At 39.0% G+C, this 21029-nt stretch overlaps 1 protein-coding gene across 7 annotated transcripts in view; it reads right to left on the bottom strand.

Moving 5' to 3' along the window:
• The window catches only part of htr4 (5-hydroxytryptamine receptor 4), an 82027-nt gene that overhangs the window by 43281 nt on the left and 17717 nt on the right, over positions 1-21029 (bottom strand). For 4 of the 7 annotated variants that reach the window (XM_020045714.2, XM_020045715.2, XM_020045717.2 and 1 more), the window contains 3 exons: positions 18868-19002; positions 16905-16992; positions 1305-1418 (listed from right to left, as the gene is read on the bottom strand). In XM_020045714.2, coding sequence (XP_019901273.1) covers positions 1305-1418; positions 16905-16992; positions 18868-18937 — 272 coding nt within the window. In that variant the 5' untranslated portion in view covers positions 18938-19002. The remainder of the gene's footprint in view (positions 1-1304; positions 1419-16904; positions 16993-18867; positions 19003-21029) is intronic. The other 3 variants (XM_020045718.2, XM_010902248.3, XM_010902250.3) reach the window with 3 other exon arrangements.

Here is a 21029-nt window from a genome sequence, read left to right as displayed (position 1 = left end):
AAAACACTAAAAGAATCACTCAAAAAAATGAGTCGTGGCCCTTGTGTCAGTAAATAGGACTTTTTCAAAAAGAATGAATCATTTGCAAACTGCACAATACTAGGGTGGATGTGATGACTGTGTTGAGGCAGACAGGTGTGCAATTATTTTATGTGCAATGAGCAGCCCACATTTTACATTTATTGACAATATTACAGGCCGTTCTAAAGTAGGCTTCTTGTGTACTGGACTAATAACAATAGTTACCATTTTCCCTCATGTTACCTCATGTTACAAGTAGCATAATATTCTAACATTTTAGTATCAAAAATAACTTCCACATCCCTACCATTTATGTTTTAGTAAATTAATGGATGCAATTGTTTTTTCTTCCTTCCACCACTGAGTTGTTAATACAGAACTGTGCAAAAGTCATAGGCACCAAAAAATTCTATCCATTTATTTATGAATAAGTACCTAAGACTTTTGCATCATACTGTGGCAACATCATTGATTGAAGCGTACTTACTGGGTTGTGTGGTTGTCCCACCCAGCTATATTATGATTAATGCACAAACTGTATGTAGTTCTGGTTAAGAGCATCTGCTCAATGACTAAAATGTAAAAGCAAATTGCTGTGTAGATTTATTAAATCATTGGAGTGGATCACATTTGAACCTAACCCATGACTCAATATTCAATGCGGGCAATCAACCAGGGTACATCTTTGTACACTTATGTATCAATTATAACTATATCGAATTACAACGTTTTCAGGATTAATCAAACTAACCCTTTCAGGGAGTACAAGTGATCCAAACCATCCGCCAACCCTGACATACTCCTTCTTACAGTGCCTAAATACCAACAGCTAAGGAGTACATAGGAAAGGTAAACAAATACCTAACTGAATGGGCCCTTTACTCCATAATGCACTCACTTTGGATGATTACAATTTCCACTGACTTAGGATGCGCGTAGTGAAACCAGGTGATAAGGTCCCAAGCAGAAGAGCAGAATCTAACCTAACCTGTCGGTCCTTGCTGACAGGAGAGAAAGGAGTAGTTGTACTAACCTGAGCCGGTGGTCCATGCAGACAGGAGAGGAGGCAGTAGTTGTACTAACCTGAGCCGGTGGTCCTTGCAGACAGGAGAGAAAGCAGTAGTTGTACTAACCTGAGCTGGTTGTCCTTGCAGACAGGAGAGAAGGCAGTAGTTGTACTAACCTGAGCTGGCGGTCCTTGCAGACAGGAGAGAAGGCAGTAGTTGTACTAACCTGAGCTGGCGGTCCTTGCAGACAGGAGAGAAAGAAGTAGTTGTACTAACCTGAGCTGGCGGTCCTTGCAGACGGCTGTCATGACCAAGAGGTTCCCCAGCACACTCATGAGCATCACCAGGGACAGGAAGCAGATAAGAGCAATCCACTTCGGCATGCTGTTGCTGTGGTTACAAGAGGAGAGGGGACAACCACTTGGTGATTTTGTAATAAAAAAACACAAGCCAAGATTAATACAGGGAAAATAGTGTAAAGATATCTGTATGTGGAATGCCTTACCTTCCATTCCTGAATACAGTATGTAGATGTAAACTTTGTACACACTCTTGGTTGGATGGAACACTATGATTATTAGAGTCACCTGTTGATTCCTTATACTAAAAGCTATATGAACATATTTGTTCAGAATTGCAATCAACAGAAATCATTCAACTACATCTTACATAATGAATGGGAAAACTAAAACTGGTTCCATCACCTCTATCCCCATGGTAACCTGACGGTGTTAGCAGGCATTATCCAGAAAACACTTTCAGAATCCAGGCTAATTGTCATATATGTACAGTAGTATTTAACATTAAGTAGATGTCACGACAATGATTTAAAACCCTAAACATACTGTGCATGCTTGTGAATATTTGACAGTTGTAATACATTATTGTAAACCCTTGAAGTTTCTGGTTTTCCCATTCAAGGTTTTGCAGTCTACAGTATTCACACAACATGTCCATCCTACAACCGTCCACCGGGGAAATACAGTGGATATAAAAAGTCTACACACCCCTGTTAAAATGCCAGGTTTTTGTGATGTAAAAGAATGAGACACAGATAAACCACGTCAGAACTTTTTCCCCTTTTAATGTGACCTATAATGTGAAAAATTCAATTGAAAAACTAACTGAAATCTTCGAGGGAGAAAAATGAAAAACCATACAATAACCTGTTTAACCTCAATTAGTGAATTTGTGTGGGACATTTTCAGTGGGCAATTTGGCTGTTATCAAATTTTTTACGAGGCTTTCCAAATAAAAATGCTCACAGCATCACAGCAAGTTTCAAGGAAAATTTAATTTGACATGGGCTTTCTGCCAACTGGGGCCACATGGCCCAAAACACTATTTTAGGGATCAATCAGCCTGACTCGCTTTGAGGAGACAAATGTCTCTCTCTGTTACAGTATCCAAATAACGAACTAATGGAATGTGTCATTTAATAACACAGCGGAAGCCATCTTCTTCTCTCTTATCCCAAACTTGTTTTATTGAGGAAAACTTTGATGTTTTCCAAATCAATGTGTGTCGTTTAACATACTATCTGACCTCTTAAGTACTTACATTGCATTCTTTCACAGGAATTCTCCTATAAAATACATTGTTCCCACCCCCCTGGGAAGATGACATTTGCTCATTTGTGTGGAGGTTGGGCTAGTTTAAGGTTACTATAACTTGGTATTGTTTGAGTTATCAATGTCGTTCTGTTAAAAATTGCAAAAGCCAAATGGTACAAGCATTTATTGCAATAGCTATTTCCTCTATCCTCTTCATAAGAATTATTAATATAACAATATTGCATCATGAAGAAATTACCATTGTACCATTATAATCCAAACCTTCAGGAAAATATATAGTTTGAAGCATATGGATATCAAGCCTTTTACCAGGCAGGCATCAGACAAAGGTATGAAGGTGACATCTGAAACATTTGACCCTTAAACCTCTAATTGAGCTGTACAAAACTGGCAATCAGTGAGCAACTGACTCAATTACTGAAACTCTCCAGCAGGACATACACTCACCTAAAGAATTATTAGGAACACCTGTTCAATTTCTCATTAATGCAATTATCTAATCAACCAATCACATGGCAGTTGCTTCAATGCATTTAGGGGTGTGGTCCTGGTCAAGACAATCTCCTGAACTCCAAACTGAATGTCAGAATGGGAAAGAAAGGTGATTTAAGCAATTTTGAGCGTGGCATGGTTGTTGGTTCCAGACGGGCCGGTCTGAGTATTTCACAATCTGCTCAGTTACTGGGATCTTCATGCACAACCATTTCTAGGGTTTACAAAGAATTGTGTGAAAAGGGAAAAACATCCAGTATGCGGCAGTCCTGTGGGCAAAAATGCCTTGTTGATGCTAGAGGTCAGAGGAGAATGGGCCGACTGATTCAAGCTGATAGAAGAGCAACTTTGACTGAAATAACCACTCGTTACAACCGAGGTATGCAGCAAAGCATTTGTGAAGCCACAACACGCACAACCTTGAGGCGGATGGGCTACAACAGCAGAAGACCCCACCGGGTACCACTCATCTCCACTACAAATAGGAAAAAGAGGCTACAATTTGCACAAGCTCACCAAAATTGGTCAGTTGAAGACTGGAATAATGTTGCCTGGTCTGATGAGTCTCAATTTCTGTTAAGACATTCAGATGGTAGAGTCAGAATTTGGCGTAAACAGAATGAGAACATGGATCCATCATGCCTTGTTACCACTGTGCAGACTGGTGGTGGTGGTGGTGTAATGGTGTGGGGGATGATTTTGTGGCACACTTTAGGCCCCTTAGTGCCAATTGGGCATCGTTTAAATGCCACGGCCTACCTGAACATTGTTTCTGACATTGTCCATCCCTTTATGACCACCATGTACCCATCCTCTGATGGCTACTTCCAGCAGGATAATGCCACGTCACAAAGCTTGAATCATTTCAAATTGGTTTCTTGAACATGACAATGAGTTCACTGTACTGAAATGGCCCCCACAGTCACCAGATCTCAACCCAATAGAGCATCTTTGGGATGTGGTGGAACGGGAGCTTCGTGCCCTGGATGAGCATCCCACAAATCTCCATCAACTGCAAGATACTATCCTATCAATATGGGCCAACATTTCTAAAGAATGCTTTCAGCACCTTGTTGAATCAATGCCACGTAGAATTAAGGCAGTTCTGAAGGCGAAAGGGGGTCAAACACAGTATTAGTCTGGTGTTTCTAATAATCTTTTAGGTGAGTATATGATGTAGGGCACAGCGATCACCCCACCCCCGCATACAACGCTACCATACTAAATCAAGCAATCAAGCTTCATTTATAAATCACTTTTTACATCAACAGACGTCACATGTTACCTATACCAACACCAAGCCTCAAACCCCAAAGAGCAACCAATAATGTGTTAATGCACAGTGGCAGGTTGGGGATTGTGAGTGTACGTGACTGTTTAAGGGCAAATTGCTCATTAAGATATTCAAACATACAGGTGACCAACAGGTCAAAATAATATCTACCCCAGAGGAGTAAATGTAAATGTCAGTTGGCTTTCATAATTGAGCATTAAAAAATAATTAGCTTATTTATAGAGGATGCAAAAAGTCAGATCCTCCCGAGAAAATGTAAATGTCAGTTGACATCTGATGGGCAAGTTTTAGGAGACAATATAGCAACGTGAACTAGTAGGCTGTAGCAAGTGACAGCAGTCAGACGGAATGTAGATTTAAATACAATATTGATGACATTCGGAATCACACGTTCAGAGCTATACATATTAAGGGTTCTTTGGTTTTTGTAAAAGTGTAAAGGATGACATGCTTGGTTTGTAGGGTGCTCAGCATGGTGCTGTTTAAGTCTCAAGGAATCTCAAAGCTCTCAAGGCGCGACAGTACAATCATGTCTAAGGGGCTTGTTTAAACCATATACGCTAAGGAGGCAAGTGCAACTGTGTGACCCTTTACGAGTTGGCATTTTTCTTTCTTAATACCACATTTTAAGCAAGATGTAAAATTTATATTCAAAGACAAATGATTCTGTTCCGGGAAAGTGGTCCATTTCACAAGCCTATCAAACCACAAAGAGCCCATTGGCTGCACTGGTGTCCTCATGCAAATGGTTTATTAAAGACAAAAGCTGTCTGGGCATGAAAATTGAATTAGTGGTCCCTCTCAGCAGGAGTGTCCTAACAACCTATTATGTGTCTACTCCAGGGCAAAGTGTCTGCCTGTTTGTCTGCTCCAAATATTCACTCACCACTGGAATCAACAGGGACCAAGGGTGGACCAGTGTCACACCAAAATACTATGCTTTTATTTTCTAATGAGAATACTGAGGAATATTAAGGACAATAAAATAACATTCAAGCAGGTCTTTTTTTTTTTTTTTTGGGAGGGGGGTGAGTGAGTGAATTAAAGGGTACAGTAGAATTCAAAGTTGGGTAACACTGAAGGAGAAACCTTTTTTTTTGGTTCAAGTGAGGACCATTTGTTCTGGGTAGAAGCTGGATACTACTTGGAACCCAAAAGGGTTAAACTTGAAAACAAACAGCTTATTCTCCCTGAAAGCAACGGACAGTGAAAAAAACAACAAGGACAGTTGAGAAACACTGTCAAAAAATAAAGTGTAAGTGCTCGTTTCAACATGAACCAATCGGAAAGACAAAGTCGAGAGGGCAAAACAAACCTTGTTTACTGATACAGACAGATCGCTCACAACCTGTCAGGCATAATAACCGTCATTGCAAGTTATGGTGAATAAATAATAGCTAATAAATTCAGCTATATTCCTCTAAAACTCCTTAAATCATGTTTTGTCTATTTTCAGAGTATTTCAATCAGAAATCAAATCAATACAAATGAATTAATTAACAACTTGGTGACAGATAATATAGTTATAGTCAATCATAGTTGGACTCAATCCTGTATTTACTGCAAAACATAATTTGTTGTTAAAAATCAGATGAAACTGCACCCTGGCTGTGATTAGAATTTAAGTGGCCTCAGGCAGACCATCTTTTTTTAGTCGCTATGATTATTTTCTTTTCAAAGAAAGAGCTTTTCTTTGAGGGTAATGCTGCACAAGATTTGCTCCTTGTGTACTCTATGTTCTCATATTGGAGTGATGAAGAATGCTTCAGAAAAGTATTATGCCAATTTCCTACTGTTCTTAACCTAACATGAAATCTGATTTCTCAGTCAAAACAGCTTAAGAGGGGATAAAATCAATGAATGCATGACATACAATCTGGCTGAAAAGTGTTAAATTCCAAGCACACCAGCGCAGATGTGTGTCAAAATGCATAGTTTGGAAATGTTTCCTATGAAAATATGTAAAACATCTTGCTTATAAAACCTAAATGCAATTCAGCAAATAGTTTTGATAAAAATAACAGAGGATATTAGAAGTCAAATCATCACCTTTAATATGTGGTCTAGTTGCTTAGCATTATGGTTGCAAATGAGATGTTTGCAGTGGACTCTTATCTGTTTATCATGGAGATCATGTAAGATCAGATACAACAGTCAAATACATAACTACTTCTTCAGCTTCCAAACATTAGCCGGCAGCCAAAATTAAATGTTCTGAAATATAAGATATGACTTGAGATACATGAAATTAGCTACAATTTTGTGTAAGTTATTAGAATCCAACTCCTAATCCAAAATATTTCCATGTCAGCTGTTGTTATCATAGATGGTGAAATGCACTTGTCTTGTCTATATCCTAAATGGCACCATATTCCCTATATAGTGCACTACATACAACCAGGCCAATTAAAACTAGTTTAATCTGTGCCCACATACATTTCTCCATTCCCCATAACCACCACATGAAGTGGCACAACAGAGGCCATGCGACATGGCTATCTTCGGGTCTGTAAATTGTTGCACATGGTGGTCAGAAATAATGAATAGTGACTGAGATAATCAACCTTTTGTACTTTGTCACCCCAGGCTCTAAATCTAACCAGCTGTCGCAGACAGACCAGTAGATAAGCATGAACAGTGTGTGGAATTAGATCTGATCCTTTCGTTCTATAAAAAACAATCTTACTGAACGTGTAATAAGATATAAGTTGTATGAGCAAGTTGGTGATTCTGTCAGTGTAAAGTCTGTATTTTTTTTACTTCATGCAAATTACAAATAATGAAAACGTTTTGGAACTATTTAGATGTTAATATTAGCATGGAAAAAGGAACTTAACACATTTGTAAGAAAATACTGTAATCACCATATATCCTGAAAAAATTCTCTAATTCTAATTCTCACAATTTTAACATGACCACTTTCAGCATTCAGTGAGAGTAAATAGGCTAGGTCAATTGAGCTGAACGCCACCAATTGACAGCTTCTTGGTAATGCATTTATTTCCTTGCAATTATCATTATTCGTCTTATCCTGTTTGCAGTGTAGCTTTTAATGAAAAGGAAATCTGTAAATGGCTTGCACCTGGGGTAAGATTCTATTCCTCATTTCCACTGTCTATGAGTATGACTTCCTTCTGTTCCAGTGGACAAAGAGGTCCTTAAGTGTGAAACAAAATTAGCGCTGATGCTGAAAAGATGATTGACAAGCTTTTTAATGGGAATTATTTCTTATTCCAAACCTTCCACTCTCTGTCTTGTATTCAGACATAGACAAGTCTACTATTCCAGGCTATTTCATTTCACACCACGCTTACACTCACTGCAGGCGGTCAACATGTTCACATTACTGTTTCTGTGTCTACACATTATTGATGCTTTGCTAGGTAACAATGTCGAAAACACATTATCACCTCTACTGTGATCATGATCAATGAAGAAGATGATGATTGACAAGGATGATGCTGTGCGATTTAGTGTCATTAGTAGCAATAATTAATGCAGGAGCATACAACAGAGTGAGGCTTTACAATGTCATGCTGTATAGGAATAATATGGCAGTTTCTTTGCCAAGCAAGATTGCATGATTGACATTCTATTTCAAAACTTTGGCAGCACACCAGTGGCCACACCCAACTGGGGTCATTTGGCATTGATTGACAGGAAGTAGACTGGATTCAGTGCTATTCAAATAAATCAAAGGAAAGCAATGAAAATGTGAGGAAAGGATTGCCTATACCAAAAATATAAAATCAATTATTATAGATAATACAGAATTGACTGAAACAATATTCATACTGTACTGTAAACGTTTTCCTTACTTCCCAAAATGTCTCCTAAAAATCCATTATTTCAACTATATGTTATACTGTATATCCAGTCTGTACAATATATAACATTATGCAATAGATTACATTTGAATTTCATAAAATTTTACCCTTATGTTAGGGTCAAATTGACCCGTTTTAAGATTTTGATATGTCTGATATACCATTTAGGTTATTAGGTTAGGTTATTGTAATCTTTCTTATTATTGGAACTGAACTTTTCTCATGGAAGGGTTTGTTGTGTAGTGTGTGGGAGGACCCAGGAATTACTGTTCATAACTTACCTAAGGTGATATTACTTATAGGGCTTGCTAGGGATCTCATCCATATGTAACTACAAGTCCAAAAATTAAACAGCAGCTAATAAGAGGCTAGCTTTACAAAGACAGGGAGAGATATATTCCGTGCAACCATGTCACTTGAGCGATTTCGATTATTCTCCAGAGTAGTTTGCTTCGATAACTGTGACATAAAACCAGCACGTCGCGAGTGGGATAAACAGCACGTGGTGTGAGAGCCTTCCTAGAAACCTAGCCTCTCTGAACATTGTCATGGCTTACTGTGCAGAGATGACCAGCCCTGCTCCATCTGATTCCCTAACTTTCGATTGGTGTGTAACATGTTTGGACCCAAAACATTGATGTTGTCACTATGGTCATAATATATAGATGTATTATTAACCCTGAGGGGACCTTAGGTAGGGTGTATCATTTGAGCGTATCATTCCTAAAAGACTAAAACTCTTTGGTGACAGTACTTTTTTTTGGTCCCAGTCCCTCCTCTTGGCAGATTTTCAAAACATCACCCCGGTAGACTGATTGGGTACTGTGAGCTAACTTTATATTACACAATACAGTGGCTTTTCATCATAAAATATATTTGGAAGGGATCATAAAATTAGAATATCATCAAAAAGTTGAATAATTTCAGTAATTCCATTCAAAAAGTGAAACTTGTATATTATATTCATTCATTAAAGACAGACTGATATGTTTCAAATGTTCATTTATTTTAATTGTGATGATTATGACTGACAACTAATGAAAATCCCAAATTCAGTATCTCGGAAAATTTGAATATTACTTAAGACCAATACAAAAAAAGGATTTTTAGAAATGTTGGCCAACTGAAAAGTATGAACATGAAAAGTATGAGCATGTACAGCACTCAATACTTAGTTGGGGCTCCTTTTGCCTGAATTACTGCAGCAATGCGGCGTGGCATGGAGTCGATCAGTCTGTGGCACTGCTCAGGTGTTAAGAGAGCCCAGGTTGCTCTGACAGTGGGCTTCAGCTCTTCTGCATTGTTGGGTCTGGCATTTCGCATCTTCCACTTCACAATACCCCATAGATTTTCTATAGGGTTAAGGTCAGGCGAGTTTGCTGGCCAATTAAGAACAGGGATACCATGGTCCTTAAACCAGGTACTGGTAGCTTTGGCACTGCGTGCATTTATTTATTTTAATGTTCTTGAAGCACTGACTCCAGCTGCAGTCCACTCTTTGTGAATCTCCCCCACATTTTGAATGGGTTTTGTTTCACAATCCTCTCTAGGGTGCGGTTATCCCTATTGGTTGTACACCTTTTTCTACCACACCTTTTCCTTCCCTTCGCCTCTCTATTAATGTGCTTGGACACAGAGCTCTGTGAACAGCCAGCCTCTTTAGCAATGACCTTTTGTGTCTTGCCCTCCTTGTGCAAGGTGTCAATGGTCGTCTTTTGGACAGCTGTCAAGTCAGCAGTCTACCCCATGATTGTGTTGCCTAAAGAACTAGACTGAGAGACCATTTAAAGGCCTTTGCAGGTGTTCTGGGTTAATTAGCTCATTAGAGTGTGGCACCAGGTGTCTTCAATATTGAACCTTTTCACAATATTCAAATTTTCTGAGATACTGAATTTGGGGTTATCATTAGTTGCCAGTTATAATCATCAACATTAAAAGAAATAAACATGTTCACATTACTGTTTCTGTGTCTACACATTATTGATGCTTTGCTAGGTAACAATGTCGAAAACACATTATCACCTCTACTGTGATCATGATCAATGAAGACGATGATGATTGACCAGGATGATGCTGTGCGATTTAGTGTCATTAGTAGCAATAATTAATGCAGGAGCATACAACAGAGTGAGGCTTTACAATGTCATGCTGTATAGGAATAATATAGCAGTTTCTTTGCCAAGCAAGATTGCATGATTGACATTCTATTTCAAAACTTTGGCAGCACACCAGTGGCCACACCCAACTGGGGTCATTTGGCATTGATTGACAGGAAGTAGACTGGATTCAGTGCTATTCAAATAAATCAAAGGAAAGCAATGAAAATGTGAGGAAAGGATTGCCTATAACAAAAATATAACCGCACCCTAGAGAGGATTGTGAAACAAAACCCATTCAAAATGTGGGGGAGATTCACAAAGAGTGTACTGCAGCTGGAGTCAGTGCTTCAAGAACATTAAAAGAAATAAACACTTGAAATATATCAGTCTGTGTGGAATTAATGTATACATTATACATGTTTCAGTTTTTGAATGGAATTACTGAAATAAATCAACTTTTTGATGATATTCTAATTTAATGACCAGCACCTGTATATGGGTATAGCAGCTTTAGCATCTACAGTGACTAATAAGATCTATAGCTAACAATAATTTTGGAAAACACACAGTTAGTCTTTTTAGATATGGCCATAGCACCCAAACCGTGAACGATGGGATCTGTCTCACGTGAAGCTGTTCTGACTAGTTACTGAACTTTACATAGGAAAAAACAATGGCGTCCTTCGCAGAATGACCACATCTGGCGACAAGTTGGCATAATATGTGTAATATGTTTTTACGTTTGTGTTTTGTGCCCACTGTAGTGGCATATAATACAAGTATATGAGTAGTAACAACAGCAATAAATGAGTCTCGCTCACTGAAAATCTTGCTTGAGGGAATAAACTATTAACAATTGAAATCCGTTGTTAGCAATCTACTAGGAAATATACAGCCTACTTTTTTGGGTTAAATCCTTATTGCTTAACCCATATACTGGCAGTATATGAGGAAAGTGCAAGTAAACACCTAATAATCTCTTAGACAAAAATAATGACAAAAAACATAATGATCGACCAAAACCCAATTATATTTGTCTCTCTCTGTGTTGAACATTAGGTGTCATACTTCGAGCAGTCATAGAGCTAGTGAGTCATTTTCTCCAAGAGAACGGACAGATATATCTAAGACAAGGACTACCATTCTGTTGCTTGGATACGTCCTCATCTTGGCAAATGGCAGACAAAAGTAAATTAGCCCTTTCCGTTTGTCCTTTTAAAATTGGATCATGGTAATGCTTGCCTAGATCGAAATGTTGAGGCATTATAGTCAATGTTAACAAAACCATGTGTGTTTTCCCTACTTATCTGTCTTAGACTGTGGACCTCAGACTCCTGATTGACCTAACATTGACCCTAATGACTTTCCATATTCCACTAAGACGAAGAGCAGTTAACTGTCCCTTTTGGAAAAAGTCTTTAAAAGTCTTTAACGGATGTTCATGAATTAATCCAACCAACTGATCTAACTAATTCCATTTCCATTAACATTATATTCATTAAGCAACTGGTTTTATCCAGGGTGATTAACATGAGCAATTAGAGTTAAGCACCTTGATCAAGGGCAAAACAGATTTTTCACATTGTTGGATTAGAGATAGTGAAATGCCAAAATATGCTGAAATACACAGGCTATACAAGTCACTTCAGAAAGGATGTTTTGCGCCTGCATGCACACACACTGGAGCCATGAGGCCAAGGCATGCCAACTAGAGTTATGTAACATGTGAAACATAATGAAGACATGTCGCTGCATTTGTACACATATTACAACTAAAATATACGTATGTGTGTGTATATATATATATATATATATATATATATATATATATTTAGTGGGGAGAACAAGTATTTGATACACTGCCGATTTTACAGCGTGTAGAAGTTTGTAATTTTTATCATAGGTACACTTCAACTGTGAGTGACGGAATCTAAAACAAATATCCAGAAAATCACATTGTATGATTTTTTGGGCAATACAGACTTTCAGCTCCCTCCAAAGATTTTCTATTTGGGTTCAGGTCTGGAGACTGGCTAGGCCACTCCAGCACCTTGAGATGCTTCTTACGGAGCCACTCCTTAGTTGCCCTGGCTGTGTGTTTCGGGTCGTTGTCATGCTGGAAGACCCAGCCACAACCCATCTTCAATGCTCTTACTGAGGGAAGGAGGTTGTTGGCCAAGATCTCGCGATACATGGCCCCATCCATCCTCCCCTCAATACGGTGCAGTCGTCCTGTCCCCCTTGCAGAAAAGCATCCCCAAAGAATGATGTTTCCACCCCAATGCTTCACGGGTGGGATGGTGTTCTTGGGGTTGTACTCATCCTTCTTCTTCCTCCAAACACAGGTAGTGGAGTTTAGACCAAAAAGCTCTATTTCTGTCTCATCAGTCCACATGACCTTCTCCCATTCCTCCTCTGGATCATCCAGATGGTCATTGGCAAACTTCAGACGGGCTTGGACATGCGTTGGCTTGAGCAGGGGGACCTTGCGTGCGCTGCAGGATTTTAATCCATGACGGCGTAGTGTGTTACTAATGGTTTTCTTTGAGATTGGGGTCCCAGCTCTCTTCAGGTCATTGACCAGGTCCTGCCGTGTAGTTCTGGGCTGATCCCTCACCTCCCTCATGATCATTGATACCCCTCGAGGTGAGATCTTGCATGGAGCCCCAGACCGAAGGAGACTGACCATCATCTTGAACTTCTGCCATTTTGTAAATGTTGCCTTCACACCAAGCTGCTTGCCTATTGTCCTGTAGCCCATCCCAGCCTTGTGCAGGTCTCCAATTTTATCCCTGATGTCCTTAAACAGCTCTCTGGTCTTGGCCATTGTGGAGAGGTTGGAGTCCGTTTGATAGTGTGTGTGGACAGGTGAGTGGAGAGCAGGAGGATTTCTTAAAGAAAAACTAGCAGGTCTGTGAGAGCCGGAATTCTTACTGGTTGGTAGGTGATCAAAAACTTATGTCATTCAATAAAATGCAAATTAATTGTGTCAAAATCATACAATGTGATTTTCTGGATTTTTCTCACAGTTGAAGTGTACCTATGATAAAATTACAGACCTCTACATGCTTTGTAAGTAGGAAAACCTGCAATATCGGCAGTGTATCAAATACTTTCGCCCCAATGTATATATATTAATAAATGTATTTATATACACAAGGCTTATGTTTAACATAGTATATGGCATTAGTAACCGTCTCAACTCACATGAACATCAAAGCAAATGTGACATGGGCAAGCTAACATTTAAACCAGCAGCTAACATTACTTGTTGGATAAAGGTGGATTAATAAACTGTACTAAAACCACTCTGCACTCTAATGTCCTGGTGTACAACATGAACATATTTGTGGAATAAAACTCACTAGTATCTGCACACACACGCACACAGTTTCAGACAACGTAGAGTCACTCTAGGGCTGGACAACACTACGATCTCACTCACTCTGATTCGAAAGGGACACTGAACATAGATATGCAACAGCCAGCATGGCACAGCTGGTGGTAAGACAGATGCTAACTGAATTTGCAGAACGGTGCATGATGAGATCATTTGCCTTGCAAGCAGAAGTGAAAAATGTTAATCAGTGATCTAAATCAATCTACATATACAGGTACATTTGCCTAGAAAATCCCAAAAGTTGAAAAAGGGGGAAAGGCAATGCAATTCGTATAATAAAAGTGTTCAAGCAATTTGTGTACCTGCCAACGAACTGAAATAACATACTTTTAAGAGGATTGCAAAAATGTGGTTTATCGGACCATGATAGCAGTGGATTACTTAATTAGGTAATTTACTTTTTCAAATTAATAATGTGTGGATTACTACCATTAGGTTGCTTTCGAGAAACCATATTACACAATCGTTAACGAAATGAAAGAAATCCAATGTGAAAAATGCCATTAAGAAATTTGGTTAAAACTTGTTACAGATCAGTAAATCATCACTTAAACAATATGTCATCATTTAGGCAGAAAAGTATGTCATCGCAAGCACAACTAACAATTTGTAAACCTTTTAGATGCTCTATATATTCATTTCAAAGCAGTCTGCAATATATGCTAATCCAGGAATATCCATGTCTGTCCTGTAAATTAGAAAGTTGATCCAGAATGAAAACACAGCTCACAAAGTTTTCTGGCCACTGTTTACAATGTGGCTAACCAAGACGACGAAGGGGTTTTGTATGAACAGCTGGTCTTCGAATTTGGACGAGTGTTACGCATGCAGGTACCCTGTATGTTAAGAACCCTGTGGCTCTAGCAGTCAAGGGTGGATGGTACAGAGACCCGTAAAATAAAACTCATGCGAATTAGTGTAGTGTAAAGGCACAGTGAGAACAAACGACACAGACAACCAAAGCTACCGTCAAACATAAAACATATATTATAAACACACGGTCCCCAAACACACTGGACCCAAGAAATTAAATAATATAGTCCAAACACCCCTAAACCGGACTGAGGAAAACAAGCATTCAAGCACTGGAGGCCAATTAGCTCTTTGCACTTCACATCCCCCTCTAACACTCTGCAATTAGAATGCATTACCTCCAAGTGTCCCTCTCTATCCTCAAAATATCCAACTCCCTCTTCAGCATCCTTACCAGCTTCCCTGTATCTCTCCATGGTTTGGTCACCCTTTTTGGCTTTCCAGGCTAAACAAGACAATGTTAGAAACTTGACTAAGCGAAGGCATAATCTCCTCTTATATCTGTTCAATGTAGAATCAGCATGAGACAGTTCTCTTGCAGGAAAGACTGGTGGACACATTTTTGTCATTATTTGAACAGAAGAGGCTCAACAGTCCTTACAAAAAGCTCACCAACAAGCTTTATGTAATTCACATAGCTAGTTTGATAACATTAAGAGAATTACATGTGATAAAGCGCTTCAAACAGTTATTGAGTAACAGGAGCCCTTTGCTTCCCATCATCATTACACTCTATAGCCTGAAACTAAGAGGTTCGCCTTTTCTGGTCGGGGTTTATTAAATATAATATCTATATATTTATTTATCTTACTACTGTTGAAAGAAAATGGTACACAACAGATTTTTACAACCTTAGCCACGTCAGCAACTAGCTAAGAATGTCAATGAAATTGGCGTTTAGGTTTGTCTAAATTATTTAACTTCATTTAAAATGAATATTAGATTGTACATATCATGTAACAACAATGAAAATAGGAACAAAAATAATATATTAAATATTCAGGGCTATCCAAATCCTGACTTTGTATTAGTTTGCATGCATAAGTGTGCTCTTATCCCCCATAATCTCTCACCCTGATTACCTCACAAATAATCCCCATTAAAGGTGCAGCAACCCAACCAGTTCAAACTCAATCATCTGCACACAGGGAAGTCACAGAGGTGGAAAATCAGCCAGTAAAATGTGGGCCTATCTGCAAGAATTTAACTCAGTGATACAGTAAATACTTTATCTCACAGCTGCAGTCCTGTGGAGCTGTATCAAAGGGCTCTGGAATTAAATCCCTGCATGAAAACATGCAGCAGATCATTACAGCAGACCATCACCTGACTTAACCTGTCACCAAAACCTTGCTTGATCATTTTGAACTTTGACAGGTAAGATGATTAATCGCAGCAAAGTCATTTTCTGTTGAAACTTTCTCACACCACGACCTACTTGTTCCGGCCAAATGTTTTAGGTAGGCGATCATTTTTCTTCATTACACTTAATTTCAAACCCATTTCTGAAAAACTGAGAGTGACCCTCCGGGAAAATAACTGCTGAAAACAAAAGGCACAGTATCGCTGACAGATGTGAAGGATCACGCTACGAGACATGCACACAAACGTATTCAAACCAATGTGTGACGGTGCACTGAGCCCCTCTCTGCCTCAGCCTGCTCTCCGCTGCTGGAGCTGATAACTGTTTGCTCGTCCAGCTACAGAAAACATGAGTTTTATCAATGGAGATTTTCTAAGCTTTGTTAGGCATGCTACTATATTCAGCACTGCAGGCTGGAACGCTGCCTGGACGCTTTGTTGGTGTTTTCTCGTTCACCCTTTAATGGGTTTCAATTAATGTACGCTTATCAGGACCAGATAAACATGAGCTCAAAGAATAAACTGTCTGAGATGGCGGTCTCAAAAGGACATGCTTCCAACACTTAATTCCAGAGAGCCATTGTTCTGTGAATTAGTATATTTAAGCACCACATGACAGTACAGTGCGGCTGTAAGTGCTGGAATCAGCAGGGTAAACTAATTCCAGTGGAGGAAGCCTCTGGTTCCTGTGTAGCTGACCAGTATGTCCTTCCTCAGGAACTCAGAGAATAAGTGCACAGAACCTTGTGGGATTAGGATTAAATGTGAGGCATAGACTAAGAGCACCCATAGTACCACCAGGCCTCATGGCACCCTGTTTGTATCAACAGAATCCTGAATCCACCTGCCCTTTTTTAACTACCGCCCATTTCATTATCACTCAATCAATGACTTTATCAGTATCTAGCTATATCTGCTGGGCTCAGACAGGAATTCAATTCCTAATTCCATCGCACTGACATCATTACAGCCAATGAGTCATGCGGTGGTCATGGTTACAGTGTACTGTTCTTACCGCTCACTGCCACTGGCATCTACTTCCTCCATCACAGGCATTGGCCCTCTGGAACTTTGATTCATGTACCCATAAATGCAGAAACTCCCTAAAAAACAATGAGAAATTAAGATTGTTCAGAAAGAACCATCAGGATTTATTATGACAGGTATCACGGATGACAGATATAGATATCCAGTTGAAATGAATCACTATATTTAATTTTGTGAGATTTCTTGCAAAGATTTCGCAAAAAATTATTCAAAAGCACATATTGAACCTATATATATATATATATATATATATATATATATATATATATATATATATATATATATATATACACTCACCTAAAGGATTATTAGGAACACCATACTAATACTGTGTTTGACCCCCTTTCGCCTTCAGAACTGCCTTAATTCTATGTGGCATTGATTCAACAAGGTACTGAAAGCATTCTTTAGAAATGTTGGCCCATATTGATAGGATAGCATTTTGCAGTTGATGGAGATTTGTGGGATGCACATCCAGGGCACGAAGCTCGCGTTCAACCACATCCCAAAGATGCTCTATTGGGATGAGATCTGGTGACTGTGGGGGCCATTTCAGTACAGTGAACTCATTGTCATGTTCAAGAAACCAATTTGAAGTTATTCAAGCTTTGTGACATGGTGCATTATCCTGCTGGAAGTAGCCATCAGAGGATGGGTACATGGTGGTCATAAAGGGATGGACATGGTCAGAAACAATGCTCAGGTAGGCCGTGGCATTTAAACGATGCCCAATTGGCACTAAGGGGCCTAAAGTGTGCCAAGAAAACATCCCCCACACCATTACACTACCACCACCAGCCTGCACAGTGGTAACAAGACATGATGGATCCATGTTCTCATTCTGACTCTACCATCTGAATGTCTCAACAGAAATCGAGACTCATCAGACCAGGCAACATTCTTCCAGTCTTCAACTGTCCAATTTTGGTGAGCTTGTGCAAATTGTAGCCTCTTTTTCCTATTTGTTGTGGAGATGAGTGGTACCCGGTGGGGTCTTCTGCTGTTGTAGCCCATCCGCCTCAAGGTTGTGCGTGTTGTGGTTTCACAAATGCTTTGCTGCATACCTCGGTTGTAACGAGTGGTTATTTCAGTCAAATTTGCTCTTCTATCAGCTTGAATCAGTCGGCCCATTCTCCTCTGACCTCTAGCATCAACAAGGCATTTTCGCCCACAGGACTGCCGCATACTGGATGTTTTTCCCTTTTCACACCATTCTTTGTAAACCCTAGAAATGGTTGTGCGTGAAAATCCCAGTAACTGAGCAGATTGTGAAATACTCAGACCGGCCCGTCTGGCACCAACAACCATGCCATGCTCAAAATTGCTTGAATCATCTTTCTTTCGCATTCTGACATTCAGTTTGGAGTTCAGGAGATTGTCTTGACCAGGACACAACCCTAAATGCATTGAAGCAACTGTCATGTGATTGGTTGATTAGATAATTGCATTAATGAGAAATTGAACAGGTGTTCCTAATAATCCTTTAGGTGAGTGTATATATATATATATATATATATATATATATATATATATATATATATATATATATATATGATTTGAAGCCACTAAATTATGCTATAATATAATATATATAATATGTTGCTATGCAACAATTTGTGAAATAAAACAACATGCAAATCAATATTTGGCGACATATACCACAGCTATCAGCCAATCAGAATTCAGGATTTGAAGCTACCTATACAGTATACATACACACATATATATGCACATATTTTTTGTACTATACAACTGGCATATCAAATGTTTGTGAATTAAATCAACACATGCTAAATCAATATTACACACAGAACATTATGATTCATGAATAAAAGGTGAATAAATCACAATACATGTCAACAAATTTATTGTGCTTGATTATCAAAATATGTAAGAACAGTATAACAGATACGAATTATGCTCTCACTTGCCATAGTCATGTAAGCTACTGGTTGCATTACTGGTTGGGTCAAATAATTCCATTTTGTTCAAGACATTCATTGCATTCACATTTCCTTTTGGGAAACTTGTACACAAAAGGCAGTCACATGGGTTATGCAGCAGTCCTGCAACACAAGTAAAAGCAGGAAGTCATGGTTAAAGCTGCAGAGATGGTTTATCCTGAGCAGATTATGTAAATGAGCTGGTTTTTGTTTCAACTTTTAGTACCATCTCTTTAGGTTCAAGTTTTGTAATGGCTGTATGTATTGGATTCACAAGGGAAACCACACCACATACATTTAACGAACAAAACCTTCATGTACTGCAAAAACAAAAAAACAGTTGACAACAATTTTAAAAAGATGGCGGTAAAACACTATCAGCAGGTGTAATCATAATATCTACAGAGATATTGACACTTTTTGAGTGTTTACGTGTAGGTGGTCAAACAGGTCAAATGTTCAACAGTCATGACAGATAAAAACTGTCATAATAGAAAGCCTCTTAATACGAAACCCATTGCTTCGGTACAGCCCCCAACTGACTGACGGCAGGCAAAAGAAAAACGCTAGGCTGGACTGAGAAGTGTTCTTTCAAAGGTAGCAGGCTGGTATCATACAGACTTTTGGATAGATGTCCTTGACTGTGACACACTTGGCCATCCAAACCAAACTGTGGCACAGCCTTTCAGGATTGTCTTGTTGATGCAGCAATGTTCATATACAGCTCCGGAAAAAATTAAGAGGCCGCTGCACCTTTTCCTTTCCTTTCCAAAAAAGTTGAAAAGGAAGGTTGTGAGTGAGGAACAGAAGCATTCACTTTGCAGTGGTCTCATAATTTTAACCCTTCTTTTCCTCACTCAAAACCTTCCTTTTCAATTTTTTTGAAATATATATAAAGGTTGGCATGACAAAATTCTTAATTCAGCTTAGGAATTATAGTCACTCTTGCTATTTGATCTTGAGTCAATTTTGACAACATTGGTGGCACTGGTGGTTCATGACAAATTCTCACCTAACTGAACACCAAGGACTGTATACCTGCTGTCTCTTTCTACTGCAGATTTGTGATTTGTTGATGTAGATCAGGGCGTTTCTTCCTCTGTTTCCTAAAGTCAACAACAATCCATTTTTGCTTTGCCGTCCTTGAGGGAGAGGTTGTTTTCCTGGCACCACAATACCAGTTTGCACTCGCTATGGTCTACATATTTCAGGAATGGACAAGGAACATCTGTAGATAACTTAATAGCTGGCCCCAAATCCCTTTTGCAGTGCAGAGCAAAGTTTGATTTTAAATACCTTATTCAGATATAATATAAATAAATCTAAAATGCCATTGTTAACATTTAGGTACAATCAAATATACAGTGAATTCTAAAAGTATTTGGACTGTGACAGTTCGATTTTTTTTGAGAGGAGGGGTTCTGTATTCCAGGGGCGGGGATTTAAGATGATAAATGACAATGCAGACTAACAACTGTAATTTGAGGGTATTTTCGGCAGTATCCAAGTAAACATTTACGATGTACATAGTCAGATTTTGTACATAGTCAATTTGAGGGTAGTAAAATCATTTGGACAATTGTCGTTGCTTCTGTTTTCACTTGTGGTTTTAGTTAATGGATGCACAAGAGAGCTTTCACTGTTTAGCTATAATTCAAACAATCACTTTTGCATTAGCTCTACTGGAATAATGTGCCAACATTTTTTAAATGTATCACTGTTTTAACACCTCCACAACTCCAAACCTGCGGAGTACCTGGTTTGGACCAGGACCTCATCTCCTCCTAAAATGAACGTGGCAGTGCTCAGAATTTATTAAATTAGTCTTAACAGAAGGAGAATGCCCCCCAGTCAACTGGACAGAAGGAGAATGTACCCCAGTCAACTGGACAGAAGAAGAATGTACCCCAGTCAACTGGAAAGAAGAAGAATGTACCCCAGTCAACTGGAAAGAAGGAGAATGTACCTCAGTCAACTGGACAGAATAGAATGTACCCCAGTCAACTGGACAGAAGAGAATGTACCCCAGTCAACTGGACAGAAGGAGAATGTACCCCAGTCAACTGGACAGAAGAAGAATGTACCCCAGTCAAGTGGAAAGAAGGAGAATGTACCCCAGTCAACTGGACAGAAGAAGAATGTACCCCAGT

The sequence above is a fragment of the Esox lucius genome, chromosome 4 (assembly GCF_011004845.1).
Source record: "Esox lucius isolate fEsoLuc1 chromosome 4, fEsoLuc1.pri, whole genome shotgun sequence".
NCBI classification, from domain to species: Eukaryota; Metazoa; Chordata; class Actinopteri; order Esociformes; family Esocidae; genus Esox; species Esox lucius.
The sequence above is the reverse complement of the archived record's forward strand: the minus strand, read 5'-3'. Positions and strand labels throughout refer to the sequence as shown.